General features: G+C 43.4%; 1 protein-coding gene across 1 annotated transcript in view; it reads right to left on the reverse strand.

Moving 5' to 3' along the window:
- Positions 1-374: 374 nt before the first annotated feature.
- The window catches only part of TMEM47 (transmembrane protein 47), a 44,079-nt gene continuing 22,493 nt past the window's right edge, over positions 375-21,960 (reverse strand). Inside the window, exon 3 of the mRNA XM_039520377.1 lies at positions 375-4,368. Coding sequence (XP_039376311.1) covers positions 4,190-4,368 — 179 coding nt within the window. The 3' untranslated portion in view covers positions 375-4,189. The remainder of the gene's footprint in view (positions 4,369-21,960) is intronic.

A 21,960-nucleotide genomic window follows, 5' to 3' on the forward strand; every position in this document is an offset into this window, starting at 1 on the left:
ATGGAAAAGAATATTGAATATATCAGATTAATTTACCATTGAAGTAGTTGGAGTGGTACATTCTGAATGCCAATACACTGCTTTTTGTTTAACAAGTTAAAGGGCTCTGTCATTCAAATGTTACAATGTATTGTGTAAGGGCATTTTGGGCTGAATAGTGTCGAGATGTATACCACAGTCAACCCCACAGGATACTAACTAGGGCAGAATTTAGCTATATTTTTTATAACATGCCCTTATTGTGATATCCAAGTGTCAAACAAATTCATTTAAGTAAACACAGAGTCCTGGGTTCTAACTCTCCCTAACAAAAACAGCAGCAGAACTTTTCAGTGTTTAAATATTCTACACGGGGCAAAACAAGTGCATTTTGTTAGTGTAATCTTCTTTTATTTTAGTTACTTTTTCACATATAACTTCATGTAAGCTACAAAAGTTGTGAAATGCAAAAATGGTAATAAAACAGCAAACTTAAAACAGTTTAGATAAAAAACAGGTGTATTTTCCCCCTAACAATGACCATTAAAAATGAACCACATTTTGATGGATTCATTCAATAAACATACCATACACTTTTCAAAATAAACAGAGAACAACATTAGAGAAACTAATACCATCAACAGCATGAAGTATTTAGTTGATTGATTTGTAAAGACAAATGAAATCTCTAGGCACAGTTTTAGGCATTATAGAGGACACAGAGGCAACAGGTTAGTGTGCACTGTTCTGTACAAAAATACAGTCTGAATAAATTACATTGCTAGCCATAAGATTAGACTTCACTTACCAGTTAGTTCATTGCATGTTTAATAATATACAGTTACATGCTAATCCATATATCATTCATATTTCAAACACATAGGTCTCTATATTTATGTCTTTAAAATTTACATGTTGAACTTACAAAAGCTAAATGTAGTTGTGCAAGAATTTCAAAAGAGTGGGTTGGTACTTGTCGCACCAGATAGTACACTTTAAGCTTAAAAAATAAAGATAACTAGCCCTGCTTGCAAGTTCACTATATATATTTGGAAGAGAAACAATGGGTTTATGGTGTGAAAAATTACCTTGCTAGTGAGGTAAAGCCAAATACAACTGAAATGATGAAGGCATGATGTAAGAATAATATATAAAAAATGATGTCTATTGTATATACACGCCAATAAAGGAGCGTTTTATTCTATGGGTAGAAAAAATATTTCAGCTTTACATTGTATTTACTTTTAGTTTGGTGCCAAAACATACAATATTTGGCAATCTTGGCCATGGTAGGGGAAAAAAACAGCAACATAGACTAAAATTAGGTTCCTAATCCCACACTTAGGCTACTAAATAAAAAGGACCCGATTCTGATAAGTTTCCCCACACACAAACCCCACTAGTTTTATTGAGTTTTAGGCCAGAAGGGACCATTAGATCATCTAAAGTGACCAATATAATACAGGCCATTACATTTCACTCAGATGCCTCTGAGTTAGACCAAAACATTTCAGTCCTCAGGAAACTAAACTTTGTCCCACAGGCGGAGAACAGAAGAGACCAAGGTGCCACCAATGCCCACAGCCCCTGCAATGGCAGTGAACTGATTATGTGATTATGTGCTGATCACCTGTAGATCTCATTATCTTCAAAGGAAGTTGCAGGTATTCAGAACCTCTGAAAAATCAGGCCCCAACTTTTAATGTCCAAGTATGGATATAGGATCCTAACTTTAGGCACTCAAGTTTGAAAAGGTTTTCCTAACGGCCTTTTATGTTATGAATTGTGTGTTTTCCAGTATATGTGGAACTTATGTGCCCACTGAATATGTTCTCTCTAGCTATACAGAATGAGAAAGAGGGAGTTTATTAAGATTAGTAGATATGATATAGGTCTAGCATTGTACGGCTTCCTTTCCTTGTACTAAGCAAAGTGCTGTGTAATTGTCAGCACCAAAGCACTATTTCCCCTAGAAAGGAATAGAGATCCACTCACAGTAGACTTCTTAAAATTAGCCTAATTCCCATTCCATCACACAATGTTCCTAATGCTGCTAAATAAGAGCAGTGTTATGTTGCAGTCCAGAAAGATTTGCAGTTAAAGCCAAGGCCTGGAATGTGGTTAAGTCACGCAGGAAAAAATGCAAAGTTCCAAATATTCTCAGTTGCCTGCGAGATAAAGTGAAAGGTGCTCTCCTCCTTTCCCTCATGCCCTTTTACCCTCATCCTTCAGCAGGCCACACAAAAACATTTAAGTGAAGCTATCATCTTGCTCTGTCATCCTAGTCTAGCTAATCATCACTGATCCAGGGAAGAGTGCTGATGCTGACTATTTCTCCTGTGATATTACACACTCTATCCCAGAGAGGCCTAGGTTTGTTAAGAACGGGGTATTTTGACAGAAATACTTTAAAAAACACAACAGGCTACAAGCAGGTTTATGCTTCTTCTATACCTATTGCTGAATTGCCTCTCTCTGTAAACTGTGGCGAGTACATTTAACAACATTAGGACCACATCCTATAGTAAGTACTTCTGCAATCCTTTTGCAGAACCAGCAATACATCAACCATACGAATGCATTTTTACAGCTTCAAAGTCCCTGTTCTTACAGAGGTCCAACTAGGATATATTTTAAATTTCTCCATTAACAAAAATAATTATTTCTAAAGTTGTATATTAGAACTGTATAAAAATATGTTCACAATTAATTCAAAGTACCCAAATAAGCAAATATTAAACAAAAATAAAAGTTATGCTGTGTAAGTCAATTTAAAAATTCCACCCTAGTTTAATTGGGTCTCATTTCATTTGTATAGCCTCTGGAAGTTTTAAGTGGGAAACATTCAGCAAGTAGTAATTAGACGGATGTCAATCAACCCTTTACACTCAGAGAAAAACAAATATCTGAGCTTACATACTGTAGTGATAACATTTTTATACTGTACATAACTAGATCTCAGCTATGTTCTTTCAATTAGAGACAGAAAGTAACTGGATTTTTAGAAAGTGGCAGTCTCTCTCTAATAAACAGCTTTTAAAAAAATAAATACTTTTAATAAGTACCAAGCAATTAGTTATTTTAGATTTAATCCAATTCCACCTCAAACTTATATGAACTTTTAGGTATTTCCCATCAAAACAGAGCATAAGGGCATACAGAGAGAGCAACTGATTTTAAGATGTTTATTTTGCATTACTGACCCAAAATGGAGATAGCAGTCCAAGACTCTGAAGAAGGCATACAAAGTTAGTGCTTTAACCACTGCGCTACAGCAAATATTACCATTTTGAGATGTAATGTGTTTCTTCCTCTGCATATATATATATATATATATATACACACACACACACACAAAGAAATGCCTTCTATAAAAATAGTTGGACTTGTTATTTATGCGTTTTTACTGCACAGTTTGGAAATTAAAAGGGCATGAAGACAAATGCAGCTCATATATGCATTTTATTTGCCTCAGGGAAATTCGAGGCCCTGTTACCCTTCACCCCACCCCACAATACTCAAAGCTGAGACAACTTCCAGCCACATAATTAGAAGCATATGTCTCCAGGTTTTGACTTCCCTTCAGGGATCTGCCACAGTTGGCAGGGAAGATGTGGATTGCCAATGCATAAACTGCTGTTGTTGTTTTTTCAGCAGACTGTCCAATGCAGACATTAGGAAAGTAATTGATCATTTACATTCATTGCCCCCAACACATGGTCATTTGCAACTAATTCCTCAAGAGCTTTTTCTAGCAAGTGACCAGGGCCCAACACCACTTATTGATGTAAGATGGCACCACCTGCTATCACGACATCTGAATCCGCCATGATATAAGGAAACTTCTAAATGGAGCTTATGCCAGCTGCTCCCCTGCAGGCGATGGCAGAAGCAGGCACTGCATTTTCATTCCAGCAATGTCTCTCGCAATGATTGCTGTAGGTAGATCTTTTGCTTGTTGTCAAGAAAAATGACATTAACATATCAGCAGCTTCCAACGTTTGCCTGTGTAAGCTCAGCAATCTTAATTTTCGCAGTTCTCTTAAATGGATGTAAAAGCTAGTTATAGTGTTTGCAGCCAAAAGGCAAAGGCTATTAAATCAACAGAGCAGACTGCTTGGTGCTCCACGAATATTCTAAAAAACAGCGAGTTAGAAAAGATGGAGTAATCCTTTTGTTATTTCTTTTCTTTTTCTCAAACTAAAGTGTACTAGTAGTAGTCTTCATAGATCTTAGGGTTCAGGCAATAAAGGAGGGCACCCCCAAATGAAAATATAGTTGCACCCCAAGCCAGGCCATAGCCCCAATTGAACTCATGGTATATTTTCAAGTTGACTGTCTCGATGAACTTGACTGGATAAAGGACTAGGCTGCACGCCTGAAGAACAACTGAAAGAGAAATTAACCAAAAGTCAAAAGAGGGTTTTACTTATTTACATAAAACACAACAAACATTACCAACACTCATATTAAAAATGCCTTTGATTACATGAACCTATTTGAACTAGCAGCGAAAGAAATAGCAGCTTATCGGTATAGAGAACAATTACATGAATTGGAAGAAATTTGGACCCCGCTTCTTGATACATTTGGGTAAAGAATGTTGAGATAGCTCAAGTAATACTAAACTTCCGTTCCGTCTTATCTCTCTGCTTTTCCCCTCCCTCTGTCCGTCCTCCAATCTCCTCCTTCCCTTTTTAAAAAAATTGTTACCCACACACACACTCCAACATGTTATTTCTCTGTAATACCATCTGATTTTGTATTGTTTGGTCTTGCAGCTTAACAAGTTTTAAAGTTGCATAACTGCGTAATTTAACTGGCTATCTTGTGAAATGTGAAGTATTTGGTAATATATACAAACAGCAAATCATTTACCTTTTTGTATTTTTTAAAAAATAATCATAAAAACACCTTTGGTCCAATTTTTATTTGTATATATTGCTCTATTTGTATGTAAAAATAAACTAACACAAATTTTATTTAATCCATAGAGCGTATAGCAACTCCAATACATTCCCCAGGAGATGAACAAATGTTATTGCTATTGTATAATTATGATTCTATTTGTTCCCTGGAGATTTAAAGAAGCAGCAATCTCTTCCCAATGTCCTTTTCACTACCTTTTTTTAGTCTGGAGTTTGGATTCTTTCTGTAATAAAACAAAAATGACTAATCTAATGGACACTACAAATAGAACACATCGAGGATGAGGAGGAATAAAGGAACCTGAAGAAATACAGTCCACACTCAACCAATATATTCTAAACAAGGAGTAATATGTGATATTAATTAATATGTCCAATTACAATATAATTCTTATGGAATTATGTAGACATCACCCACTGTAATCAGGATTAGTAATATTATATGGATTAACAAAGGAATTCATAAAGTTTTGTCACCTATCGTAAAGTCATAAAACTCTAATACGTGGAAAAATATTTGCTGCATACAGTAAATACAGAGAGGAAAAATATGTCTGGCTCTGGCTCAAAACTTATGAAACAGAGCAAATTCTAGGAAGCGAGATGCTTAAAAATCATTATTTTCTATTATACTGTTCCTGAGAGAGAGAGAAGATTTCATACAGCAAGAGGTATATGCTCCAAACACATTTGTAATGGAATTCAATAAACATGATAAATATTCTGTTGTATCCTAACCAGTTGTAATATGCTTACAGTGAGAGTGCATTGTGTGTGCGTGCATGGATGAAGAAGCTAATTTTCTATTTGGAGAGCTCAGTTTTATGAGGCCTGGTCTACACTAGGAGTTTATGTCGAATTTAGCAGCGTTAATTCGACTTAACCGTGCACCCATCCACACCAGGAAGCTAATTAGTTCGACCTAGAGGGCTCTTTAGTTCGATTTCTGTACTCCTCCCCGACGAGGGGAGTAGCGCTAAATTTGACATGGCCATGTCGAGTTAGGCTAGGTGTGGACGGAAATCGACCTTAGTAGCTCCGGGAGCTATCCCGCAGTGCACCACTCTGTTGACGCTCTGGACAGCAGTCCAAGCTTGGATGTTCTGATCAGCCACACAGGAAAAGCCCCGGGAAAATTTGAATTCCTTTTCCTGTCTGGCCACCTGTCTGGCCAGTTTGAATCTCATTTCCTGGTTGGACATCGGGGCGAGCTCAGCAGCACCGGCAACGATGCAGAGCTCTCCAGGAGAGGAGTCCATGCAATCTCTGAATAGAAAGAGGGCCCCAGCATGGACTGACCGGGAAGTCTTGGATCTGATCGGTGTGTGGGGCGAGGAGTCTGTGCTTTCGGAGCTGCGCTCCAAAAAACGGAATGCAAAGACCTACGAGAAGGTCTCCAAAGCCATGACAGACGGAGGATACAGCCGGGATGCAACACAGTGCCGCGTGAAAATCAAGGACCTGAGACAAGGCTACCACAAGACCAAAGCGGCAAACGGACGCTCCGGATCCCAGCCCCAGACATGCCGCTTCTACGAGGCACTGCATGCCATTCTCGGTGGGTCTGCCACAACTGCCCCACCAGTGACCGTGGACTCCGACGATGGGATAGTGTCGACGTCCAGTTCCTCAGCAATGTTCGTGGATGGGGAAGATGAGGAAGGGTTTCTGGAGGACGAGGCAGGCGACAGCGCTTACAGCGCTCTTTTCCCCGACAGCCAGGATCTCTTCATCACCCTCATGGAGATCCCCTACCAACCCTCCCTGGCCGTTAACCCGGACCCTGTATCAGGGAAAGGATCAGTCGGTAAGTGCTTTAAACATGTAAACTTTTATTATTAATGTAACAGGAATCTGAACTATGTGAAAAGGAGGTCTATATATATGGGGATAGAACAGAAATCCTCCTGGGAGATCTCCACAAAGCTCTCCTGGAGGTAATCGAAAAGCCTCCGCAGGAGGTTCCTGGGGAAAGCGGCCTTATTGGGTGCTCCGTGGTAGCACACCTTTCCGCGCCAGGCTTTCATGAGGTACTCAGGGAGCATTGCCTCCCCGAGCACGGCTGCATAGGCCCCTGGTTTGTGCCGGCTTTCACGCAGCATGCGCTCTCTATCTCCTTCAGTGACCGTCCTCAGGGTGATCTCGCTCGGAGACTCCTGCATCTAATTAGGGGAATTACTGTAATGTTACGCCTGGTCCAAAGTATTTTTAAAAAATCTCTGGACAGACGGCGTAGCAGAGACTCAGCACGCTGCTGCGTGACGAGCGTAACGGAAAGCCAAAGAATCAAATCGACGCTCATGGAGGGAGGGAGGGGGGACTGAGGACGCAAGCTATCCCACAGTTCCTGCAGTCTCCGAAAAGCATTTGCATTCTTGGCTGAGCTCCCAATACCTGTACGGTCAAATACATTGTCCGCGGCGGTTCAGGGCAAAGCTCGTCAATGTACCCCCCTCCCCCACCCCCAGAAGGAAAAGGAAAAAAAAATCGTCTCTTGACTCTTTTAAATGTGTACTGAATGCTGCTGGTAGACGCGATGCTGCGGCACTCTACTGTAGCATCCTCCCCACCCACCCCCCCGCCTCATGGGTGGCTGATGGTGCAATACGACTGGTACCCGTCCTCATCATCAGCCTTGTGGCAGATGGTGTAGTGCAGTAGGACTGCTATCCGTCCTCGTCATCAGCCCATAAGTAGACGGCCTGCTAACTGTCTTCATCATAGCAACAGGGGGCTGAGCTCCATCAGCCCCCGCCCTTCATGTGTAAAGAAAAGATTCTGTACTGCCTGGACTGTCATAGCAGCAGGATGCTGTTTTCCTCTCCCACACACTGCTTAATGTCCTGTCTGGACAATCATAGCAGCTGGAGGCTGCCTTCCCCTCATTTCATTTCCATAACAAGTCACTGTTTCTTATTCCTGCATTCCTTATTACTTCAGCACACAAATGGGGGGACACTACAACGGTAGCCCAGGAAGGCTGGGGGAGGAGGGAAGCAACAGGTGGGGTTGTTGCAGGGGCACCCCCAGTGAATGGCATGCAGCTTGTCATTCCTGCGGGATCTGACACGGAGCGGCTGTGCTCTCTAGTTCTCTGATACACTGCAACCCTAGTACAGTTGCCCCATATTCTAGGCAGGACTGATTCTATTTTTAGATGCCATAAAGGAGGGATTGACTCGGGGAGTCATTCCCAGTTTTGTCTTTTGCGCCCCCGGCTGATCTCGGCCAGGGGCACCTATGACAGCAGCAGAAGGTATAGTGCAGTAGGACTGTTAACCATCATCACCTTGCCAATTTACAATGGCATGGTAGATATTGCAATATGGCTGATAACCATCTCTGCTGTCATGCAAAAGCAAATGAATGCTGCTGTGTAGCGCTGCTGAATTGCCTCTGTCCCCGGCATCTAGTACACATACGGTGACAATGACAAAAGGCAAAACAGGCTCCATGGTTGCCACGCTATGGCGTCTGCCAGGCTAATCCAGGGAAAACGGGCTCGAAATGATTGTCTGCCGTTGCTTTCCCGGAGGAAGGAATGAGTGACTACATGTACCCAGAACCACCCGCGACAATGAAATTTGCACCATCAGGCACTGGGATCTCAACCCGGAATTCCAAGGGTCGGGGGACACTGCGATGGGGTGGAACAGGGGTAGAGTTTATGCTTTCCGGATTGCCTGCAGCAGGAGTGCGCACGAGATAGGTGCTGTGCATGCTTTTGTTCACAGACACAGACTAGACTGTGTTCATTGTTCGCAGAAATGTATCTTTGCAAGGAATTCACTCCCTTTTTCCCATCACACAGCTTCGACTGTCTCCAGACCTGCCACAGCATCCCCCTCACAGAGGCTGGCAAAGATTAGGCGGCGAAAGAAAAAGACACGGGACGAGATGTTCGCTGAACTTATGGGCCACTCCCGAGACGAGGCGGACCAGCAGAGCCAGTGGAGGGAGACCCTCTCTCTGTACCAGCGCTCACACAGCGAACGGAAGGAGAGGTGGCGTGAGGAAGACAAGCAGGCGACTCAAACACTGCTTGGACTAATGAGGGAGCAAACGGACACGCTCCGGCGCCTTGTGCATGTTCTGCAGGACCGCAGGCAGGAGGACAGAGCCCCCCTGCAGTGTATCTGCAACCGCCCTCCCCCGCCACAAAGTCCCATACCCCCCTCACCCAAAATAACCAGAAGGAGGGGCGCCAGGGGGCATTAAAACTGTCATTGCACCCCAGCAGAGTGCTCAAGTACCCAAAAGCTCTCATACCCTAAATTTTGAGACGTCCTTTCCTTCCCGCCTCACCCAAGCCCCCGTCCCAGTTTCATCCCCTAACTGGCTAGTTGATAATAAAAAATACTTTTCTGTTAATTACTGCTTCCGTCATGTTCTTTTAGAGGAGACTGTGTTTGAAGGGGGGGAAGGGGGTTGGTAATTGGACAGGACAGTCACCTTTACCAGGGTACAGACACGGGGGCAAGATCAGCAGCAGGTCACACACACAGTGCAGTCAGTAGGCACCCTGGTCGGTATGGGAGGTGGTTTCCAGGTTCTGTGTGGGTGGGGGGGTACGTGACTTTGTAGCGGGGGGAGGGCGATTACAGATCTTATGCAGCGGTCCTTGTCCTGGACCACAGAGCCACGAAGCAGAGGAATCTGTATCCGTCCTCCTCCGCCACAAGGTCACATAGCCCCCGCACACAGAGTCCCAAAAAGGAGGGATGGCAGGCTCTGTTGAAACAACCAGTCCGGCACTGCGGACCACTCTAGGAGCAGGAGCCTGTCATTCCTCGAGTTTAGAGGCGGTCTTTACATCACTGCACACCCTACCCAGCACAGTCTGCGTCCCAGTTTCAACCCTTTAACGCAAAGTCATTAATAAAGAAACCTTTGTTAAGTAACAATGGAACATGTATTTTATTTTTACACGTGTGTTGGAAGTGGGAGAAACAGGGTGAATGGGGTTTGTAACTGCAGAGGCTAGTCAACAGTAACTGGGTAAAGAAATAGGGGCAGGTTCAGCTTCTCTGTAAAGAAACTGAACAGTCACAGGTCACACTGCTCGCTGAGGAACCTAGGTTTCAAAGCCTCCCGGATGCACAGCGCTTCCCGCTGGGCTCTTCTAATCGCATGGGTGTCAGGCTGAGCGTAATCAGCAGCCAGGCAATTTGCCTCAACCTCCCATCCCGCCATAAAGGTCTCCCCCTTGCTCTCACTGAGACTGTGGAGCACACAGCAAGCTGCAATAACAATGGGGATATTGGTTTCGCTGAGATCCGAGCCAGTCAGTAAACTTCGCCATCTCCCCTTGAGACGTCCGAAAGCACACTCCACCACCATTCTGCACTTGCTCAGCCGGTAGTTGAAGAGCTCCTTGTCACTGTCCAAGGCGCCTGTATAGGGCTTCATGAGCCAGGGCATTAGCGGATAGGCTGGGTCCCCGAGGATCACTATAGGCATCTGCACATCCCCAACAGTTATTTTGTGGTCTGGGAAGATACTACCTTCCTGCAGGCGTCTAAACAGACCAGAGTTCCTGAAAACAGAGTTCCTGGAACCTTGCCCAGTCACCCGACGTTGATGTTGGTAAAACGTCCCCTATGGTCCACCAGTGCTTGCAGCACCATTGAAAAGTAGCCCGATTTCTCAGCAGCTGACTGTGGAAGAGGTGGATGATAAGGTGCGAAGAGTTGACAACGGCCATAACTGCAGCGGGCTCCATGCTCGCAGTGCTGTGGCGTCCGCGCTGTCACTGACCAGAAAAGTGCACGAACAGATTGCCCGCAGGCGCTTTCAGGGAGGGAGGGCGGGCGGGACTGACGGTTCAATGATGACAGTTACCCAAAACCACCCTTGACACATTTTTTCCCCCAGCAGGCATTGGGGGCTCTACCCAGCATTCCAATGGGCAGCGGGGACTGCGGGAATTGTGGGATAGCTTCCCACAGTGCACCGCTTCCAAAGTCGACGCTGGCCCCGTTAGTGTGGACTCACAAAGTTGAATTAGTGTCCTTAGTGTGGATACACAAATTCGATTTTGTAAGGTCGATTCCACAAATTCGACTTAAGTTGAATCGAACTACTCTTGTAGTGTAGACATACCCTAAGGGTCCATTCTTCCCTAATGCAGGTACATAACTACCATTAGCATAATTGGGATAAACAGTTATTGGGTTCACTACAAGGACAAGTGGGTGACATTTAATGGCCTGTATTATGCAGGAGGTGAGACCAGATGATTTAATCGTCCCTTCTGGCCTTAAACTCTATGAACTGCATGTGCACAAGAAGAGAAAAGACACCACAGCAATGTGATTTCCAGCCTTTTCTCATCCTAAATACACAGTGTGCCCCTGATCTCATGAACATTTAAGCAGATGATTAACTTTGTGCACAGGAGCATCCCATGATTTCAGTGGGACTATTCACAACCACAATGATAAGCACATGCTTAAGTAATTGCAGAATTGGGGCATATATTGTTGAAAGCACAGTTATCTGATATGATAGATTTTTTAAAACAAATAAATATATTAAATGTAATAAAAATAAGAAAGCTATTTAGAGATAATTCTCTATGAGCCCAGTGCCAGATTAAAATTACACTGGAAAAAAAATGACTATTCTGAATTACAGAATTCTGTCTGAAATTACATTGCAAAATTATAATAAAATGAAATACATCTTAATTGTATTACCCTGGTGTTTAAACATTTATTGCACAAAAAATCATTTTAATTTTGCTTTTTATATCCTCCCTGTGCACTCTTTTCCTCTTTTAAGTAAATGGCTTTAGTGCTACCAACAGATGCCAATTTGACTGCACTAGAGACTAAAGCCCTCAGTTTACTGACAGAACAGGAACTGCAACAATAATAGTGCAAAACTGTCCTGCCAATGCATCTCAACCCAACACTGTCTCATAGTCTGACTTCCTGCACATTGCAGGCCACAGAATCTCACCCACGCACTCCTGTAATAAACCTATAACCTCTGGCTGAGTTACTCAAGCCCTTAAATCATGATTTTAAAGATGTCAAGTTACAAAGAATCAATCATTTACTCTAGTTCAAACTAGCAAATGATGCATGCCCCATGCTGAAGAGGAAGGTGAAAAATCCCCAGAATCCCTGTCCATCTGATCTGGGAGAAAATTCCTTCCTAACCCCAAATGCAGTGATCAGTTAGACCCTATGCATGTCAGCAAGGCCCACCAGCCAGACACCTGGGAAAGAATTCTCCTTGGTAAAGCAGAGCCCTCCTCATCTACTGTCGCATCTCCAGCCATTGGAGATATTTGCTACTAGCAGTCACAGCCGGGCCACATGCCATGGTAGGCAATCTCATCATAGCATCCCTTCCATAAACTTATCAAGCTCAGTCTTGAAACCAGTTAGGATTTTTTGCCCCCATTGCTCTCCTGGGAAGGCTGTTCCAGAACTTCACTCCTCTGATGGTTAGAAACCTTCATCTAATTTCAAGCCTAAAACTTGTTGATGGCCAGTTTATATCCATTTGTTCTTCTGTCAACATTGGTGCTTAACTTAAATAACTCTTCTTCCTCCATGGTATTTACAGAGAGCAATCATATCTCCTCTCGGCCTTTGTTAGGTTAAACTAAACAAGGCAAATTCCTCAAGCCTTCTCTTGTAAGGTAAGTTTTCCATTCCTCTGATCATCCTAGTAACCCATCTCTGCACCTGTTCCAGTTTGAATTAATCTTTCTTAAACATGGGCGATCAGAATTGCACACACTATTCCAGATGTGGTCTCACCAGTGCCTTGTATAATGATACTAACACTTCCCTGTCTACTGGAAATACCTCACCTCATGTATCCTAGGATTGCATTGCCTTTTTTTACAGCCACATCACATTGGTGGCTCATAGTCATTTTGTGATCAACTAATACACCCAGGTCTTTCACCTCCTTTGTCGCTTCCAACTGACAAATCACCAGATTATAGCAAAAATTCTTGTTGTTAGTCCCTAAATACGTGACCTTGAATTTACACTATTAAATTTCATTCCATTTTTATTACTCCAATTTATAAGCTCATGCAGATCATCTTGTTTGATATTCTGGTTCTCCTCCGTATTGGCTATACCTCCCAACTTTGTGTCATTCGCAAATTTTATTAGCACACTCCCACTTCTTGTGCCAAGGTCATGAATGAAAATGTTAAATAAGATTGGTCCCAAGACCAATCCCTGAGGAACTCCACTAGTAACCTTCCTTCAGCCTGAAAGTTCCCCTTTCAGTCTGACACATTGTAGTCTCCCCTTTAACCACTTGCTTATGAACCTTTCAGTTTTTGTACTGATCCCCATCTTCTCCAATTTAACTAATCATTTCCTATGTGGAACAGTATCAAATGCCTTATTGAAATCCAGGTAGATTAGATGTACTGCATGTCTTGCCTAAAAAAAAAAAAAAAAACCAGTTATCTTTTCAAAGAAAGATCAGGTTGGCCTGGCACGATCTACCATTTGTAAAACCATGCTGTATTTTATCCCAGTTACCATTTACCTCTATGTCCTTAACTACTTTGTCTTTCAAAATTTGTTCCAAGCCCTTGCATATATCCTAGGTCAAACTAACAGGCCTGTGGTTTCCTGGGTCAACTTTTTTTCCCCTTTCTAAAATATAGCAACTATATTTGCAATTCTCCATTTACAGATTCATTAAAAATCCTTGCTATTGGGCTTGCAATTTCATGTGCCAGTTCCTTTAATAATCTTGGATGGAGATTATCTGGGCCCCCAATTTGGTTTCATGGAGCTGTTTGAGTTTGACTTCCACCTCGAATGTGGAAATTTCTACCTCCATATCTTCATTTCCATTAGCCACCCTGTCACTACCACTTAACTCCTCATTACCCATATTAAAAAGTAAGGTAAAGTATTAGTTTAGGTGTTGGGCCATGCCTAGATTATCTTTAATTTCCACCCCATCCTCAGTGCTTAGTGATCTCATTTCTTGTGATCTCATTCCCACTTGTTTCCTTGTTTTCTTTTTATTTATATGGCTAAAGAATCTTTTACTATGGTTTTAATTTTGTTAGCTAAGTCCAAGTCAGCTTACCTTTGGCAGTTCTCACTTTTCCCCTACATCTTCTGACCTCCAAGAGGGAGCTTTCCTTACGGAGCCTTCCCACCTTCCATTCCTTGTAGGCTTTCTGCTTTCTCTTAATCACTTGTTTGAGATGTTCTCTCATCCAGTTTGGTCTGCAACCCCTCCCTATGAACTTTCCCCCCTGATTGGGATGCAATTTTCAGATAGTTTCTGCAACTTTGACTTAAAGTAATTCCAAGCCTTCTCCGCATTCAGTTCCTTGACTTCTTTGGCCCAGTCCACTTCCCTAACTAATTCCCTTAATTTTTTTTTAAAGTTAGCTCTTTTGAAAACGAGGGCCCTTGTTGCAGATCTGTTTTTGTTTATCCTTCCATTTAGTTTAAACTGAATTAGCTCATGATCACTCAAACCAAGGCTGTCCTCTACAATCAGTTCTTCTATGAGGCCCTTACTACTCACTAACACCAAATCTAAATTGGCATCACCTCTTGTTGGTTCAGTGACTATTTGGTGAAGAAATCTGTTAGCCATCACATTTCAGGAATATCTGGGCCTTACTATTATTAGAAGCACTTTTCCTCCAATCTATATTTGGAAAATTAAAACCTCCCATAATCTTACAATTCCCAGTAATATTTATTTCATTAAATTATTAAAGAGGTCTCTATTCATAGCCAAAATGGATCCCGGGGTCTGTAGCAGACCCCAAGTACTAACCCAGTGGAATCCCACTGAATATCACCTGAGTCTCCATTTTTAATGCATCTTCCCCATCCTGGCATAGTCTCCTTTGATGCATTCCAGCGAGAATCCAGTTGTGTCATTTGTTCTCACATGAAGGACAATCAGTGGATTATTTCCTGCTCCCATATCTTAGCTCCCAGCAGACAGCACACCTTTCTGTTCTCCAGATCAGCTCCGGTGACAGGTCCCTCTGTCCTTCTTAGTAGGATGTCCCCAATCACATAGACCTGCCCCTTCCTGATGGTTGCAATTCTCTGGCCTTCCTCCTTCTGTTCTCTCTGGCTGCAAGTCCTCATATCTTTTGTTCTCTCCTGCAACCTTCCACGAGTCATCCTCTATACTCCTGGGGCTCTGAACTCCGGCTATCTCCATCGACTTTTCCCCTCTTCTTGTAGAACTAGCTGCTCTTTTCTTCCTTGCCCTCCCACCTTCTGTTACTGCCTGTTGTGCCCCTTCATTTTCCAACTCAGCAAACTTGTTCCTGAGATTTATTTCTCCTTCAGTAGCCAGTCTTTTCCTCTGGCTGGTTCTTGTAATCACATGCTTTCACTGGCCGCTTTCCTCATCCAGCAATCTACTCTCACAGTTCTCCAGTCAAGCTTGAATCTGCCAGTCCTGAGTTTTCCCTTCAGCCTCCTCTCGTCTTCCAGCAATCATCAACTTAAATCCCCTTCAAAACTCAACCCTATTTTCTACCTGCAAATCCAAACCTCAGCTCTTCGCTACCACCATCTCGATCAGGCAGCATGTCATACAAACAAAGCACTTTTCAGGTACTGCTCCAGGATAACGTGAATGCCACAGCTTCCACATCCAGTCATCTTCATTGTCTCTTCCATTCCTCGAGTCACTACCACTGCTGCTTCTGTAGCTGTGACAGGCTTCCCTCCTCAGCTCCTATCAAGGAACCACCCCTCCTCCACCCCCACATCCTCCCACCACAACCACACAGTCCCTCCCCAAAACTCCCTTTACAAACTCCCATTCAAACTCCCCTGTTTCCAGCTGTTTGCTGACTCCTGTGCTACTGCTGCTGTGTTGCCAATGTGTCTCAGATGCAACAGAGCAGGGGTTCCCAACGCGGTGCATCTAAATGCGCCCGCGTCCTGGCCAGCGGTGGAGCATCTGTTGAAATGCCGCCGAAACGCCGCAGAAATTCTGCAGCAACGCCTCTCGATGACGCCACTTGCCGCTGAAAAGCGACGTCATCGAGACGCGTCACTGTCGAAACGCTGAAGAAATTCGGCGGCATTTCAGCGGATGCTCCACTGCCGCCACGGGCGCCAGACGAAAAGGTTGGGACCACTGCAACAGAGAGTTCACTAGTAAGAGGGGTTTTCTTGGCCAATCAGTCTTTGGCCTCTCTCTCTCTCTCTGGCCACTGTGGATACAGGTTTCAGTGACATGGATGCCCATCCACTAGGGATTGTTCTGGGGCCACCAGCTATCAACAGTAAAGATCTTCTGTTTAGGGCGATCACCTTTTCAAAAGGCAAAAGTGGAACACATAAAGGAGCCACACCCCCTCCCTGGCCCCGCCCCCTTCTCTTCTTCCCCAGGGCCCCACCCCCAGCTAGTCCAGAAGCCATTGGGGAATGGTGCTGGGGGCCCAACAATAACTCTCAGCCGATGTCCCCCCCCAACCCCCGCCCACACACAGGATATGCCTCACAGGGCAGGTAGAGAGTCCAGGGCTACCCACAGTGGCCCGGGATTCCTGGGCTGCTCTTACTACTGCCTGGCTCCAGCTTATGGCCTGGCAAGGAGGAGCTAAGGCTCACCTCTGCTCTCCTACATTGGGAGGAGGCTGGCACCGCATTTCTGGACTATCCCACACAATTCAAGATGGGTAGTCACCCTATTTCTGTTGCTCCCAAACCACTGGAATGTTGTACAGACAGAACAGTCCATGCATATAGATCCAATTGCTAGATCTGGTCCTTAATCGAAAGCACCAAAAGAAATAAAAGATCCACACTATTCCTTAAACCAACTGGTCTCTCAACATTTAGGACTTGATCGTGATACTGCTACTTACACTGAGTTATTATCTAGGCTACACTGAAGGCAATGAGAGCATGAGTGAAGTATGGTACTCCACAGCATGAGCAGAATTATCACAATCATGCCCTTAGCTTTTAAAAGAAAACTATTTCTCACTCTTCTCACGTTTGCTATTCTTGGGTCTAATTCAAATCTCTTACTTGTTTTAAACTGGTGTAACTTTATTAAGTTGCCTTGATTAGTTCTTCTGGGAGTTAAACATCAGGCCCCATGGCTACAACTTGAAAAATAGCAGCTTAAAGGTAGGTTCGTAAATCCATAGTCAGACCATGAAACAAGTGGCCTAATTTGGAGAAGTGCTGAGCATTAAGCAGCTCCCTCTGACTTTGGTTGTCACTAGCTGTGTTTCCAGGTGGTTGTTGCTGCTCTCTTGATTTAAGGACTGTCTTGGTGTACGAGTTTGGTAGGTTTCACTAAGTTTACAATCAGTACACTTAGGAAAGTTTCTGTTGTGACTAACAGGCCTCAAATCCAGGTCCACAAGGATTACAAGAGCAGCCACACTTTCGCCCTCCACCTGGTGCCTTCCGACAACTTCTGATCCAGGACCCACAAAGCCCAGCCCCAGTTAGAGATAGACATCCCATTGGCAGAGTCCCAGAGCAGCCAATTGGCCCGCTGACCTCACATAAGCCAGCAACAGGAACAGGCAGCTATATGAACAACTGAAATCCATCCTGCTCTTGTTTCCCTGGTCTGACTTCCTGGTATCCTGACCTGGCCTAACCATGGTTACCGATTTGTGGCACTGATCCTCAGTTTGTCTCCTGCTTCTGATCTTACAGTCAGCTTATTCCTAATTGTGGACTCCAGCTCTGACCACTAGGTCTGGCTGCCCACAACCTGGTCCTGATAGTTTCTACTAAGCAGAAAGATTTTACCAGTATGAGAGACAGTTCTGTACGCAGGATAGGAAATGCTGCTGAAATTAGTAAAAAGCTTTCAACTGGCATGACACAAGGTTTGCGAGCACATTTTAACTGATGACTTCTGCATATGCCAGCTACACACACAAGCTGCTAATTGCACTCCCTAACACAATTTTAATGTTATGGCTACCCAATGTTAAATCTTTACATTCCACACAATTGAAATAAATGTATTAGTTAAGAACTGAAACAACATTTGAATGGAATTACTTTCAGAAATTCACAACCAATATGCAGTTACATGAAGTTATCAGATTATAGGTTACTAAAAAGAACATTAGATCCTGAATCCCATATTCAGATACGAGTAAGGACCAGGACCTCAAGAAATAGAAGAGACAGATCTGATGCAATGAAAGGGCAGGGGAGAGTAAAATAAATCAAATGTGTCAGATTAAACTGATTTGTTTTACAAATTTGGAAAACAAACACTAAAATGCCTTAATAATATGGTTACTGCATTGCATCCTTATAGGTCAAAGTTAAAGTTGTTTGAGTGCTTTAACCATGCATTTCTATACCTTAATGTTTGGGTTTCTTTTAAGCTTAACCTTAACTTAAATTTTCTGGGTTTTACTAATTTGTTTTGGGATAATTGCAATTTCCCAATAACAGTTTTTATCCTTAAGTTACTGATATGTATTCTCATCCTGCACTCCATTTTAAAATAGTTTTCTGTCTGGGAATACACATGTATAAGAGTTGTTTCATCACTGAAACACATCATCATTGTGGTGAAAGGCCCCAGCAAGCCAACAGCATGCTGTGCAACAGGGTAAGAAGGAAAATTTTGACCAACGACACCTGTGAAAACTCACACTCTTACAAAGGAACTTTATACTCAGATTTAGGAGAGCATTTTTTTTTCCAGAAAAGCCGCTGAACACATTTAGCTTTTGAACACATTTTGAAGTCCCACTGAAATTAATGAACAGTTCTGAAGAGGTATGGACTTATGCATGTGCTTTAGCCCTTTTCCTGAACTGGGCCTCAAACTGAGTCATCTGGATATTGGTTTTTAAGGAGGACACACACACACACACACACACACACACACACAGAGGAAACTGCACGGAAGTCAATGTATAGGCCTTGCAAAGAAAGAGATGAACTGATCCCACTGGAACTGAAACCTGTTGTTAAAGGGGCTGCATCTACATTCTTTTTTTTTCCTTAAGATTTTTTACTATTGCTACTACTGATCCAAATGGGAGCACTTGTGTAGACTGATCATTGTTGTTGAAACCACTGTATTGTGTACCCTGCGGCTGCTTCTTGCTAGCTCCCTCACCATTGTTCGCGCCTTTGCAGCTACATAGGTGGATAGCAACAGTTGGAAGTGTTAAGAACTGTCTAATGGAGACAAATTAAGAACACTGTCTAATGGAGGCCAGGCACATTAAACCCGATGCTTACCACTACTTAACCATCCCCTTTTCAGCTGAATTTAAAGGGCCTGCATTTATGTACCCTTGTTTATGCCTGTATACACACTAAGCTTTCAAAGGTGCCGATTCGTTCATTAGCCCAAGGGGGAAAAAAACAGCTTAAAATAAACTCTTGCTACTCAAAGTGTGCTAGTCCTTGTTACAAACTGAAATATTCAAGTTCAGAACAGTGCAGGGCTTGTTTTTATGAAGTATTCTACTGCACTTCAAAAGACTTCTTTCCTGGAAGTTGCATTTGAACCAGCATTTTATATAGCACTATATATGCAGAACACCACTTCTGAAAATAGGAAAAAAGTAATCCACTAGCTTTTTTCATCTTGATCAAAAAATTTTATAAGAAGATTTTGTTGAACAACAATCAGTGCAGCCTTCTATTTGGGAAATGTTTATGAAAATGGAGGTACTTCTATGTAAATATACTTCTTCTCACCTGCCCACCCCCCCACACGCACTGCTAGGTGCTATAATTTCAAAGATTAGCACACATGCAAGATATAGATATGAAACAACTAAGAACAAAGTCAACCAAATCCTGTGCATCATGCCCTTATAGTCACTAGATTTGGATTCTAATGAGCTGATAAGGGAAGTGAATTTCAAAGACATGGGCACTCGGATAGGGAGCGTGTGCCCAGCTCTCTGTCATGAAGTGTTGAAATCCAGTCTCTGAAAGCAAGCATTTCCTAACTGATCTCCACTGCTTTGGAATTGTATAAAGCAAGAGAGAAGGGTCTCTCAGCTAGAACTGGCCCCAAACAGTCTGAACAGGGCTTTAGGGTACTATTCAGGGTTTTGGTGGTGGCCTTTAAAGAAAATTCCTGTCATAGTCCTAAAACTCATCAAAGGGGTGGGATTTCCTGCCAGCTCCCTAGCCAACCATTGTCTGGGAGCAGAAGGCTGACCCTATGTCTTGCTGCCCAATCTCCTCGCACCTGAATACATGCTGCCATGTGAGTGGCTGGATGTGAGTGGCTCTGCTAATCAACTGCACAGCACTTCAATCAGTCCTGAGCGGATGCCCCAGCACACAGCTTAGAGGAAATATAGGCCCTGACACCTTGACATCAGTCCCTCAGTCATAAGGGCACTTGGACTGTGTGTTTGCTGATAAAAGGTGCTGCAGTGATTTCAGGGTGAATTCCTGTCTCTCTAAAGGTTGTAGGATCGGTCTCTGCCCCAAATCTAGCAGTAAGAGTTTGGAAAAAGTAGTTACCAAAGACGGGAGCCCCTACCAGAGAGTGTATCTCAAAATACAAATGAAATATACATTATTCTAAAACTAGATCATGCTTAAATACTCACAACTAACTCATGCCCTACTATGGAAACCCCTTTGGGGTCACTCTTCAAGTTTCAGTGTGTAAAGCTTCTGACACATCCTGCAAACAGGGGGCAGCATTTGCCTGATCACTTTATTAGTAGTTTCTTATATTGCGCAGTGCTCAAAAGCCACTATCTGGATGAGAGCTCCATTATTATAGGTGCTGCATGCAGGAAGAGACAGCCTTTGCCCTCAAGAGCATACAAACTAAAAGGCCAAGACATACCAAGGGTAGCGGGATATACAAACAAGCAAAGTGATCAGGTGATGATTGACTAGCATCTTGTTTGCTTCACAGTGTTTTGTAGGGGAGGGGCTTGTTTTTGTTTTTATTTTTTTAAAATATAACTTGTCCTCAATTGCTCCTCTACTTACCCATTGTTAATTTCAAATGTGTACTAAAATGTAAACTATCCCTATATGCTGTTCTAGTTAACCTTCTGCCCTGTGTTGGCCCACTCTCAATAATTAGCCAGGGTTGCTTCACTACCTGTTGTGCCTCTGCCTTCCTACTCCCCAAGTATCCTACTACACAGGGCTGCCCTGGTGGGGCGCAAGTGGGGCAATTTGCCCCAGGCCCTGGGCCCCACAGGGGCCCCCACGAGAATATAGTATTCTATAGTATTGCAACTTTTTTTTATGGAAGGGGCCCCCGAAATTGCTTTACCCCAGGCCCCCTGAATCCTCTGGGCAGCCCTGCTACTACACACACACATACTAGCTAAGGCCTTTTGCTAGGAGAAAAAAATAAAAGTGGTAGCCAATCACAAAAGCCCTCAACAATTGTCCAGAATCTAATGTCTCTGGAGGCCACTCTCACCATGTGACATGGGGTGGGCTGATTCTCATCCTTGCACATTCTCATCTGCCCTGATCACACACAGTCTGTGGCTCTAGGCACTTCTTTTGTTCCACCTGGAGTAGATATCTCCATCTGAAGGGAAGGGGAATAAATTCTTAAGCACAATCACGCAGGTTCCTGGAGCTGGGACCCTACAACCTCCAAAATATTCTGAAATCCACAAAGACAATCTGAATCTAGAGACATCTACATGGAGGGCAAATGCCTCTGTGCTCCAGCTTAGATGTCCCCAATTGCATCACAGGTCTCGCAGGTGATGCCTGGCCCCTGTCCAACTCCAAAGATAGTTGACAGAAGAGCTGTGACCCTTAGGAACAAATGACAACATCAGCATTAAATCCCAAAACTATTCCCCACAGATTTGCCAGGCAACGTTGCACAGGCAGCTCTTCTTGGCCTCACCATATCCCTCCCTTCAACACATTTTGGGCCATGGCTCTTAAACACAAACAACCTAGGGTAAAGGAAACAGGTAAATTATCTTCCACATGGTAGAGCATTAATATAGTCATGCTGTTGTAGGTAAGTGTGAAGGGCAGGATTTGTTGTAATAAACAAGCAAATTTATTTTAATCCCAGTGGAAAACATTGGGATTCTTTCTCCAGC

Source organism: Mauremys reevesii, linkage group 1, assembly GCF_016161935.1.
Source record: "Mauremys reevesii isolate NIE-2019 linkage group 1, ASM1616193v1, whole genome shotgun sequence".
Taxonomy (NCBI): Eukaryota; Metazoa; Chordata; order Testudines; family Geoemydidae; genus Mauremys; species Mauremys reevesii.